This window comes from Egretta garzetta, unplaced genomic scaffold, assembly GCF_000687185.1.
Source record: "Egretta garzetta isolate BGI_Z169 unplaced genomic scaffold, ASM68718v1 scaffold788, whole genome shotgun sequence".
Lineage (NCBI taxonomy): Eukaryota > Metazoa > Chordata > Aves > Pelecaniformes > Ardeidae > Egretta > Egretta garzetta.
Window position 1 is genome coordinate 104,449 of NW_009260668.1, and position 12,923 is coordinate 117,371.

Below are 12,923 nucleotides of genomic sequence, written 5' to 3' on the forward strand. Positions count from 1 at the left end.
TGGGTGCAGAGGTCCCCTCTGTCTATGAGGAGCTCTGCTGATGCCAGCACATCAATAGAAGGGTATATCCCTACGGACCATAACAGCATCGTGGAACATTCTTGCGAGACAACAAGGGCTATTTGTGACATAGGCTTCTTGTCATACACAGTGAACCACGGACCCACTCACACGAGCTTCAGGTGTGGAGAGAAAAGATGACTAACTTTATCAGAAGGCCAGAAGCCTTTAAAAAGTGGTGTCTAGGGTAGCACTGGTCATTAGGAACTACACAGCTCATTTCCCTTCCCCTGTCTTTGCCTCAAAGTGCATTTTAGTTACTTTAATGCATGTTTAAAGATATGAAACTGAACTTGGAACATCAGCATTCCTGGTAGGCTCTGGCACGAGAAAGCCAAGACACAAAGTGTGTGGCTTAATGCAAAAACAGAGCAAATGAATACAGCTGAAGTTATTAGAGGAGTCAGGCAGGAACACTTAAAGAATTTTCAATTCCAAAACTAATCAGTAGTCTACAGCCACCAAACTTGTCATAAGAGGTTTCTGCATTACGTGGAGCACAATCAGACATCACTTTATCAGTACAATATTACTGTAGACAAGGAATATAGCTCTGGCTTCAAATTAAAGAAACAGGACTGAAACTGCACTTGTCCCATGGCTGTGACTACATACACTCGAGATCTCCAGACAGCACGCGCTCTCCTATACTGTGCATGGGCTATAGTAATGCATTCACATAATGAAGTATTATGGAAAGAGTTTCAGCTTCAGCAGTGAATTGATTTCCCCAAGTAGATTTCACTTGAGGAGAAATTGTCACCTTAAATGTTATCTGAAAGGAGCAGCATTTCTTTTTCATTTGTTCGGAGCGTGTACGCAGTTTAATTAGGTATTGGCTCAGCAGGCTTCAAAGAACTACACTGAAAATTAACATCAGAGGCAAACTTTTGTTTCTCCTCCCAGAAACATCTGTCTCCACGGCAGAGGTTTAATGGAGTAGTGAAAGAGCAACAATGTGACCTCTGGATTATGAAAAACCTGTGACTAGGTTAATGTACATGGAAACTGGCCCATTTTCGGCTGGGGCAGAGTTAATTTTCTTCCTAGTAGCTGGCATAGGTCTGTGTTTTGGATTTAGTATAACACTGATAACCCACTGATGTTTTAGTTGTTGTTAAATAGTGCTTATACTAGTCAAGGACTTTTCAGCTCCTCCTGCTCTGCCAGGGGCACCAAAAGCTGGGAGGGGGCACAGCCAGGACAGCTGACCCCAACTGGCCAAAGGGCAATTCCAGGCCATGCAGCATCATGCTCAGTATAGAAACAGGGGGCAGTTGGCTGGGGGGCAGCGATCGCTGCTTGGGGACGGGCTGGGCATCAGTCAGCGGGTGTTGAGCAACTGCATCATGCATCACTTGTTTTGTGTATTCTTTTATCACCATCATTATTATTATCTTCCTCTGCTGTTTTATTAAACTGTCTTTATCTCAACCCACAGGGTTTACTTTTTTTCCCAATTCTCTCCCTCATCCCACCACAGGGAGGGAGGGGAGAGTGAGCGAGTGGCTGCGTGGTGCTTGGTTGCTGGCTGGGGTTAAACCACAACAGAAACCTGCACACATTAAATTAATTCCAATTGACGCAAATGAAGAATAACCATTTTCTAGGACTTCACCCAATCTTGACTACATCTTCACACCATCTTCAATCTTCAAAATAATTAAGCTTAAAAAGCATAGCATGTGAGAGCAACCCAAAGTATAAGAAAGTATTCAACAGTTTTAGTTAAGAGAAATAAATCTATGAAGAAAGATCCAAACCCCACATATTACAAGGTGCCTTTGCATCTCCAGCTAACTTAGAAGTACAAGCAGGAAGATGTTGAGGTTTGTTAAGCCTGATTTCATACCTGCAGTATTCACCAGCCCTGCTTCTTCCAGCCTTCTGCTTCCATTTGTAGCTACTTCTTCTCAACCCAGTGTTCAGTTATCACCCTCTGCTGCATCGCTTCTTCAGAGATTGCCAAATTCAAACCCAGATCCTGCACACCACACATAATGCACCTCCCCTGGGCTCAGACAGCCTCTCCCTCAGTAAACAGAGTTTGCCCAGGTGACTGTCATCTGCAATGCACTGAAAATCAATGCTGGGAGAACCAATTAAGCTTACTAAAGGAAGGGGCTGGGAAATCAGGGAAGAATCATAAAAAGAAAAGGGACAGAGTTTGCATCAATAACATGTGTCCTCTCACTTTAAACTTCTTCTCAGCTGCTAATTTTTACTTGTCAGCAGCGCATCTATTATATTAAATACCATTAGTTCTCAGGTATCTTTTGGGTATTGCCCTCTCAAGAGCAAGCCTAACCCTTGGGTTTGCTGCCTTAATATGTTTGGCTGAAGAATCACCTCAAAGTGCCCGGCAGGATTAGTGTTTATTGCTCAAAGCACTGAGAAATCAAAGGGAAGGGATTATCACTAATAAAGCTATTCGGCCTAGCATGAGCAGCCTTCGTAAACAGTACCTTTCTCAAATATAAAGCAGACAGTACCTTGCGCAACAGCGAGCTTAAAAGTGGATTGCTTGCAGGAAAGTTCTGCTTTGTTGTGACCATCACAGACCACTTCCCCTCCACATGCTCTGACAGTGGGGAACAAGCTATACCTATGCTTAACGCATAGACTTTCCACATTTTCTCTTCCCTCTATCTCTGGCTAGCTACTGCAGAAGCAGAAAGCCTACCCTGTTTTCATGTCAACACAAGCCCTAAAACCAGCTTTTCCCCAACCTCGGGCAAACATCTGTGCAAGGCCCATGTTGACACAGACACAGCTCTTTGCACTGCTTTGTCTCAGACAAGAGCTCTCGCTCCAAAACCAGGAGTTTGCTGCAGAATCATGAATAAATTTTGGGTGAGGATTCTCAGCCCTGCTTTTTGCTGTTATCAAACCATCCCATTAGAGTGTCAAAGCAAAACTTTTTGAAGGAATCCAGCTCCTTGCTTCCCATCCATTCTCAAAAGAAAACTCTATGCAGCCTCCCGTACACTTTACATCATTATATATAAGTAGATTGACAGGTGCAACTTCCTTTCCATAGCATATTCCATTTCTTTACTTAAAGCACAAGCTGAGCAAATGCAACAAATCTGGCTGCAGAAGTGAACACTGAATAGTTACGGTTTTGATTAGCCTTACGGGAGACAGCCTTCATAGCCTTGAGAAATTTTTTGTTTCACACAAAACTAATCCAGATTTGCATCATTAAACAAAGCCAATTTTATTTGTCTGTTAAATGTCTACAAGTCTTGAATATCTTTTAATAATTTGTATGTGTAAAAATTAACAAGCCCTGGATAATCGAACTTTGAAGTCAATAAAGAGCTACAAAATCAAGGCCAATTAAACCATTAACAGTCCCTAAAATAACAAGGAACCTCAAGTCATAGGTAGTAAGAAGGAGAAGACATGCATGAACTCATTCAGCATTGTTATATGTTATAGGTGGCAGTTGCACTATATCAACATTTTTTAATTTCACCCATTTGGAAACATTTTGAATGGGATGCTTCTGAACAAATACATACATGTGGAGGTTATAGGAAAAAGAAGAAAAAAAAAGATTTAAATCAAAGTTTTGAGTTAACTTATCCAAAATGTTCATTGAACCGCATTCAATACAACACTTTTAATCAGGTGAACTTTACCATTTTTTATCACCACTACTATACCACCAGCAGGACAGTTACTGTAAGTATTGCACTATTCAATCCTCATTGCTTTCTTTTTTCTATGAGAGGAAAATTTAAATTTGTCACTTTTCTGCCAGAAGTGTAAAATAAATAAGGCAGGTTGCTGAACATCCTGCACTTGTTACTTTAACGACATAAAGAAATGCATAAGCTTCTTTCAAATCCAGACATCTGTAAAAGAGACGTAAAACCTGAGGTGATCGCTAAGGTCACCTCTCTCCTTGGAGTCAACTTACCCAGTATGAGAGCAAAATAAACTAGTATAATGAGGGACAGTGTCAGCACTGGAGTCGGACACACCATTCCCTCATGTCCTGAAGCACATATTCAAGTAGGTTCCATTTAAAGCCCTTAATGCTGCACGCAAGCCCCAGCTTACACATTTTTTTTCTCTCCAATTTTTAGATTCAGAGGTTAAAACCACGTCAGGCCAATTTCACAACTTCTCCATATGTGACACTATTAGGGACCAAATATTGAAAAATATTTCCATGTATGGCATAAAAGTACATTATTCAACCTTATCATAACTTACTTTGAAGCTGAGCAAAACAAGATGATATTACTCAAAAAAAAAACAAACCCCAAAACCTCCATTAAGTCATTTGAGAATATCCAGCTGCTTTAAATTCTGATTCCAACTTAACTCAAATTGACTTTCAGTTGGACCCTACCTGTTATGTTTTGCTGTTGTTTAAGCGCCTTGTTTAAAACAGTTTCATAACACCTGCTAGTGCCCCTCTTTGGTTTAGGTGTGTTAACTGCAACTGTGCTACATATATTTATTAATATACGTATAAATAATATCTAGTGCATTATTATAACTTTCTTCAGCATCATACAGAGTGTCTGATACAGCAATATAAATCAATATGAATATTGCAGATTAAGGGGGTTTTCCTTCCTCTCTGCTGCACCACTCAAGGTACAGACAGGGGGTATTATCTGGAAGGCTTTTGCAGAGGAAGGAAAGTGGGTAAGCCAGTATTACCTTCTGCACTTAAGCATTTTGAAGCATGCTATAGCTTCCTTGTCGTCTTCTGTCTGACAGTCCAAATGCTACCTTCTTACCGAATGTACCTCCTCTGCTGACAGCTATACAGAGCCTGCATTCTCATACTGCAGCAACTTACCAATACAACATAATGAGTTTGAATATTCCACATTATTCTGAAAATAGAAGTGGCCCAGGCTTCTAGAAAGAACCTTCTGTAATTTATGATAAACAAATGCCCAAAGCAAGTAAATAAAATTAAACAAAGCTCCACATATGCTTTGTAGGAGACTCCGATGTCATCTGTGCTCATTATCTTATCTCTAATTTGCAGAACTTTATAGCATGCAGTTATTTTACACAGATTGAAAACCATTATTAGTTGTATTTCAAATTCACCAGTAATGCAAGCATTATAATCAAGTTTGATGTCTGATATAAATTCTTTTTCTAAATCAATGTGAAATGGAATAGAATTCTACATATTACACATAGCTCTCTTCTTTTCCATTTTAAAATCTAATATTTACCATACAAACTATAAATCCTCATCAGTACAGCTGAAATGGCATCCTTTACCCCATGTACTTCATATTTCACCCTTAATAACATACATACATCTATATATGCATGTCTGCCAAGTTAACTCTTTTCAAGCTTAGAAAAACAGCCTTGCTAAGAAAAACTGGCTAGGTTCAGTATGGGATTTGTTTCTATATTAACTCAGTGTCTTAAAGCCAAGCAGGCCTCTGATGTTGCCTCAAAGCAGATAAAGGTACATCTGTCAAATGTACACACTCAGTTTTAGCCATTTTTACATTTTACATTCACATCTTTCTTCTATATATCTTCCATGCCACAGAGGATTATCTTTGGTAATCTTAAATATTAGAGAATCTCCTTTCTCTGCAGGAATTCCGGTAATGAGCCCGTCTCTCACACCAAGGACTTCACAGCACTGCTGGGCTTTAAGAACTTGATACTGAAAAAGCATGAAGAAGTCCCAGAGTCTGAATGTCATGAAAGAGCTAAGGAAAACAGCAGCTGGGTTTTTATAGATGGTTACAGATTCTGGCTGTTCCAGAAAACAGCAAGAGGACACTTTGGGCACTCAAATATCAATAGAGAGAAAAGATTCCTTGTGCTTATATCTGACGATATTGTTCTTTATGCCACAACAAAGCCCAAGACTTTCAGCTAACATCTGAATGAGTTCTTCCTTAAGAACAAACAAGTAGTACTGCCATTTAAGGGACAGCAATCACAGTTTATGTTCATGTTACTCATTTCCATCATTGCAAACATCATAGAAGTAATACAAAGTATATTCAGAAAGTAAATTAGATATTAATGTAAGGCATACAAAACACCTGCTGCATTTTGCTTCTAGAGGCATAATACTGTTAAAAACTGCATTGAATTCTTCAAAGAAAAACTGTGAGGCATTTCCTAAATTTCCTTATTTGTTCTGCCTGCTTTCAAAGTCAAGAACAGCAACATCCTTTTCCTTTTGAAAGACCTCAAGTCACTCACATTCCCTACAACACCACCCTCTGATTTGGATTGAGTTTTATATCCATAGTCAAAATACTTCTCTAAATCAGGGTTGTCTCACCCACAAGACATAAAACCCCAGGATTTCTCATCATTAAAAGACTCCTTTTAGAAACAATAGGAACTTTCAATATCATTGTCCTGGTTAAAATCAAGCTCAGGTAGGTATATTCTTTCCAATTAAAATTTTTCCTACAGTTTCAATTACACATTGTATACAACAATTAAGTTCAAAACCAAAGCTGAATGGTGCTCCTTTTAAATAACTGCTATAGTTTTACACCATACATTCAGTTCTTCATAGACTTTTTGAATCTTTCGCATTGAAAAATGTTATAAAAATTTGATCTATAGTAACTATAAAAGAACTTCAAAGGATCTACAGTTGTGCATTTTCATAATATTAATTATTATATATTTTAATATGTTTTATATTTTATTGAAGACTATCCCTTTTCCGTCATATTGCAAAGAATGAGGGTTGGTTTAGGAATGTAAATGATAATTCTAGGTTTTAACTTCAGTGTGTCTGAAGCTTTAAAACTGGTTTAGGATTTTATTGAGCAGAGAATAATAAATCAGTGATACTGGCAAGGCCCCATCAGCATCAGGGACCAAAAGAGGGGTGCCAAGAGGCACAATAGCTAGAGCACTGGACCACTGAGAGAAATCCCACTGCTTAGCTACACTGTGGGTTGCACTCTTTAATAGCTGTAATTAGCACAACATCCTGCGGATAATGGATTTTATTCACACCTGGGGTTTGACCCTGTAAGGTTAGAAGAAAAGTGCCAGCAGTCCCCTCCTCCTACATCCTTTCTTGAAGTAGAGCCTACAGCTGAGATGCTGTGGTTGGAATAACACAGCTGTATGCATCCTAGAGGTTGTCACTTTCTGCAGAGTTGGGACAATGATGACTTTCAGGTGTTGTTCTCCAGGAAAACATACAGCGAAGAAAAACAGTGCAAAACTATAAAGGGCAGAAAATGTCCCCTTTGGAAAATAGCAATAGTCACTGCAGCAGAGAAATACTTTTTGCACTTTTCCATGTGAGCAACTGAGAACTCAAAAGGTAGGGACTTCCAAGTATGAATTCAATCACTTTTTAACTCAAGCCCTTTTTTTTTCTCTTTTTTTCAAAAACATTCTCTTTATAGTTCATGAAAAAAAGAAAGAGATAAGAAGACAAATAAATGCCATCTTTTTAAATGTCAAATGTACAAAACCCCTTCAAATAATATCTTAGCTATAACCTCTTCAGCTCAGTAAAGAATTGAGTTCTACACAATTGAGCAGTCTTAACAGGTGGATTTCTGACTGTGCACTTACTCAAATTGAGTTGAATCCATGTTTCATGTTATTTTAAAATTGAGGAGCCAATAGAAGCAGTGCAATTAAAACTCCTTTTGTTCTGAAATTGCTGGAGCTAGCAATCTTCATTTGTCCTCCAGAATTTCAGGGCAGCATTCCCTAGACACTATTGGAATGTCTGCCTACTAGTCAGTCTCAAGAGGTACCATAATTTCATCATGTACTAGGATAGGAAGCATTAACAAATAACACTTTATTCAGTGTTCTCTTCTGCAAAATAAATATGCATGCAGATTCACCAGAACACCACAGAAAACAAAAGAAGTTACTTCCTTGTTTGTTTTCTTTAGTTCCTTTTAAATTTCCTGTTTTCTTTTCCTTCATGCTCAAAACATAATTGAAATACTAGCAGATAGTACAGAAAAAAAAACCAAAAAAACCCAAAAAACCCCCCAAAAAAAACCAAAAAGCAAAAAGCAGAAAACAAAAACATGAACAATACAATATTCCAGCTACTACTTATTCAGCCTGACCATCAATGCCCAGACATACAGGACCTAAAAGAGTCATCCAGCATTCAGAAGAATTGACAAACCAAAAGGCTCCAAGGTCCAAATTCATTTGACCTGTCTTTGGGGATCCCTCTCAGCTACCGAAGTTCTGTGCATTAGGGGCTCCAATGTGCTTTGAAGAGAGCATCTGGCATTTTCAGGGGATGAATAAATATCTGCCTCCTGGACATGCCGGTGTGCCCATCACCAAACAGAGAGCCTGGGGCAGCCAGACTCCTAACTTAAACTAAATATAAATTCTTAAAAATAGCTAGGACAAATATAAGCCTAAGTTTCTGGTACCAGATCACCTGAAAAATTACCATGCTTATTTCTTAACTGCATAAGGTTGACCTGACCTGAACAAGAAAAGTTCTATCAGAATAGAACTGGCAAGCTCTGAGAAAGACCTAAAGATTTCAAAATCATGACCGTCTCACCAGGAACTGTCCATGGTTGTCACTGTCCCTGGCTTCCTTGATTAAAAGACAGGATTTTTCATCCCTTCTCACTTTCAGAGACACATTTTACAGAGTAAAGAGCATCTACACAATATTCAGCCACTTCTTATGTCTGAGGCAAATGCCATTGTCTTGGTTTCGGCTGGGATAGAGTTAATTTTCTTCCCAGTAGCTGGCATAGCGCTGGGGTTTGGATTTAGTACTAGAAGAATGTTGATAACACCCTGATGTTTCAGTTGTTGCTGAGCAGGGCTTAGACCAGTCAAGGACTTTTCAGCTTCCCCTGCTCTGCCAGGGGCACCAGAACCTGGGAGGGGGCACAGCCAGGACAGCTGACCCCAGCTGACCAAAGGGCTGTTCCACACCATATGGCATCATGCTGAACAAAAAAATGAGGGGAGTTGGCCAGGAGGGCGCAACTGCTTCTCAGGAACTGGCTAGGCATCAGGCAGCAGGTGGTGAGCAATTGCATTGTGCATCACTTGTTTTGTGTATTCTTTTATCATCATTATTATTTTCCCTTCCTTTTCTGTCCTATTAAACTGTCTTTATCTCAACACACAAGTCTTACTTTTTTTCTGGTTCTCTCCCCATTCCCACTGGGGGCAAGTGAGCAAATGGCTGTGTGGTCTTTAGGTGCCTGCTGGGTTAAACCACGCCAGCCATGAAAGACAGAAATTTAATAGCAGCAGTTTTCTCTTTTGGGAGACACTGCTGAAGATGACAACAATGTGGCAGTCATACTGGCAAAGGTCTCTTCATCTTGCTTGAGATTGACTCAATCTTTCTTTCATTTCCAGGACAACAGCTAAAGCAATGAACAAAAATTACTGTCTTTTCTCCTATCATCTTCCAACCCCATAGCCGCCTGTGCACTTTGTGGCAGTAGAAAAAAATAATTGCACCCACCGGAAATTTTTCAGTACAAAATGTTGCACGGCATTTTCCAAGGCAGGCACAAATGCTGATGCTCCCTTCACAGATGCATAAGCATACAGCAGTCTTTACCCTGAACCCCAGAAATGCTATCAATTTACCAGAACTGAAGCTCTGCATCATGTAGTAAACAACTAACGACAAAATATGTAGTTATAATGTACTATTTCATCAAACTCTTCTACAAAATATCTTATTTGCCAAGTTTCCTTGGTTGCATGACCATGATAAGATCCAATCTTTTGCTTTAAGCCCCAGGCAGTAATGATATAATTGTCAACTATTCCTTCCACAATGGGATTAGCCTACCTTGAGGATTCCCTCACACCACTTCAGTGCTGATAAGACACTTCTTTTGGAAATAACTTTTAAAGGCCATCAACACGTTCTTTTTTTTTTTTTAAAAAAAGCCCTTTTTCCCTCACTTTGGGGGGGGGGCAGGGGGGGGGGATCTTTTAAAACAAAAGCTTTTCCATGCTTTTCATTCCCTAAAAATAAGCTTTTAGTTTTGACATGGAAAAGTCAGAAGCATATTAAATTTCAAGCTAAAACTCCTATGAGACCTTTGCCAGTATAACTTGGCATATGTTCAGCTTTATCTTAACAAAGCACAGTCTAGAGAGTTTAAGCTTTTCCTAATAATGATAATGATCTAACTTTTTATCCAAATATTTGTATGGAGCCTACCTGAACACCTGGGCACATCCTATGGATCTTTAGTGATTTTAATTCAAATAATTCCCGTGGTACTGTTTATATTTTTATATTTGTCTCAATGCATACAGGCAGGAGTCTCTGCTAAAATCCCAGCAGCCCTTCAACAAAGCACATTAAAGGAATTTGGGTTAAGTTGATAACTGATGCTTTAGGAAAATCAGCTGAGATTTGTAAAGGTTCCAAGGCTGGAGAAGAGCCTCCCACTCAGAATATGTCAGCGTAATCTGGCCAACTTCATATTCCTTATGTTTTTATTTTTTTTAATCTGAAAGTTTAACGAAATCAGAGTATGTTTGGTGATTAGCAAATTGTGAAGGAAGATGGTATTTTTATGGCAAACATCTATATTAAGATATGCTGATTATTCAGATCACTGGTTTTAAAGAGGAACAGATTAAAGTCACAATATAAAGATGAGTAATGATGAGTACAAAAAGATATTCCTCAAATGAATAACTGTTGTTTAGTATAAATTGTCCTGCCTTTGCAACATGCTCTTAAAATTCAATCTGTAAATTACATCATTATCTTTGTCAGGCATTAAGGTCACTCGTACTAGCAATCACTTAGATAAATAAACAGACCAGAACTTGTATTACACACAAAACTGGTTTTAGATTTAATTTCTGTAAAGTCAAGGAAACTATTTGAAGGGGCATGGAGAGGGAGAAACGGTGGATTCATTGCAGAACGCCATTTTATCCAGTTTAAATTTACTTAACCTAACTTCCTAAGTATATAGGGATCAAAACACAGTCCAATACAATTAGCATTAAAATTCTCAGTAGTAAAAAGCTAGTACTAACTTTATTTTTCATTAAAAACATACACAGTTTAATTGCACTTAGCACACTTGCTATTTGGAAATGTGTTGTAACACCTTCATAAGCCACTTGCAGAAAGTTAACAAAAAAAAAAAAGTAATCATGTATAAACATTAATTCACAAAGTACCAGATGGCTATTCTCCTTTATTGTTATAACAAATAGAGAGGAAATCCTGGGCCTACAATACATACATGGTACATTTTCAATTAAAACTAAAAAAAGAAATGAAACCATCTGCTTGTTTTCTGCTAATGAACTGACAATAACAAGAAATCCCAGTTAACACCAAGATGGGCACTAGGAGAATGGCTGGTAGCTTTCATTATTAGAGGTGCATTTCCCAAAGATTTCAAAAAGTCTTTCCTTAGAGTGAGGAGTGCTAAATAGGTCAGCAAATGGATACTCAAACCATTTCTGTGAGCCAGCCAGAAAACCTCCCAGTGGCTTCAGTAGACTTTGAACCAAGGCTTCAGATCTCAGCTATTATACATTTTCTGCATCTTTCCAATGAGCAATGATGTGTCTCTGTTCTGAAAGCTAAATGTATCTTTGTATTTTCTCTCACAAAAGATCAGAACCCCATAAGTACCATCTGGACTGCTTCTTTGTGCGTCTGTACTTTATACAGATATGGTCTTCAAACACAGACTGCAAAAATTCTACTGTAGCAGCAGACAGTGGCTGGGATCCTTATCCAGGAGTCCTCTGAAGTCAAAAGGAGCTGAATCAGGCCCTCCCTGTGCTTTGCATAATAAAATCATTGAACCTATTGTGCCAGTTTATACATGCTATAATTGCATAGCTATTACCTTATGTCAGCTTTCTCACATAAACTTACCTCCAAGGCACGCACCCATGGCCAATGAGAAGATTAATGGTTTCATAGGCAAGTTAACATCAGGATCTTTACTGAGGTTGAGAAGCACGGGAATCTGTGGTTTAAGAAAAAAAAAAAAAAGAGCGAGAGATTCAGGAGACATTAGCCAATCATCAGCACAATATAAATAAAATTCATTCAAGTAAACAACCTAGAACATCAGCAAGTCTGAAGAATAACGGGTTATTTTTCTTTCTTTTTTTTAAAATTACTACCTTTGCACCATGTTCGTGTTCTGTGCACACTTTTCCCCACTGACTGTGCTAGTCACCCAAGCCAAAGAGAAGGTATTGGCAACATTGGGCCAAGCCTGACACAGGTACTGCTGACAAAACTGAGGATCTCTTAAGGTTATCAGGGCCTGCCATTAGATCCTTCTAGTTCAACAGTTCAACTGTGAGTGACTATAAATCAATTCTTCCTCCATTTCATGAAACCTAAAGGACAGAGCTATATCCCCTCTTCTTGCTGGAAACAGCTGTAAGAGATGTCCAGACCTTCACAATCAAGATGGCTGTAGATCATGTGTCAGTAACCAAAAAATTCCTATTATAATCAAAATTGTCTGATCTGTTAGGGAAAAACTGAGAAAGATCAATGTGGCAGGCTTCTGACTTATAAGCAGAGCTAAGCTATTTTACTTTTTATTCTAACATATTTACCAGATAATGTAGGTTTAGTTCACTAGGAAATATTTGCAAGTTTTATTACATTTTAGCAAATAAAATTAGGCAATTGCTATAAAGGCCAAAAATAGAGCAGGCAGGCTTTCTAGTAGCGGTAGATCTCAGTCAGCAATACCCTTCAAAGCTAAACAACTTTTGCCTTAGTTGGGAAAAACTGGTCTGAGTTCAACTTAATTGTGTAACCACTTGGTTTGAAAGAAACGTGTAATCAGTACCTGTAGAGAGAAGGTCATTAGCAAGTGGAGAGGTGATAATGT

The 12,923-nt window shown here is 38.7% G+C and overlaps 1 protein-coding gene across 1 annotated transcript in view; it reads right to left on the reverse strand.

The window, feature by feature from the left end:
• Positions 1-12,923, reverse strand: part of OCA2 (OCA2 melanosomal transmembrane protein) — a 181,447-nt gene that overhangs the window by 47,146 nt on the left and 121,378 nt on the right. Inside the window, exon 21 of the mRNA XM_009645648.2 lies at positions 11,942-12,035. Coding sequence (XP_009643943.1) covers positions 11,942-12,035 — 94 coding nt within the window. The remainder of the gene's footprint in view (positions 1-11,941; positions 12,036-12,923) is intronic.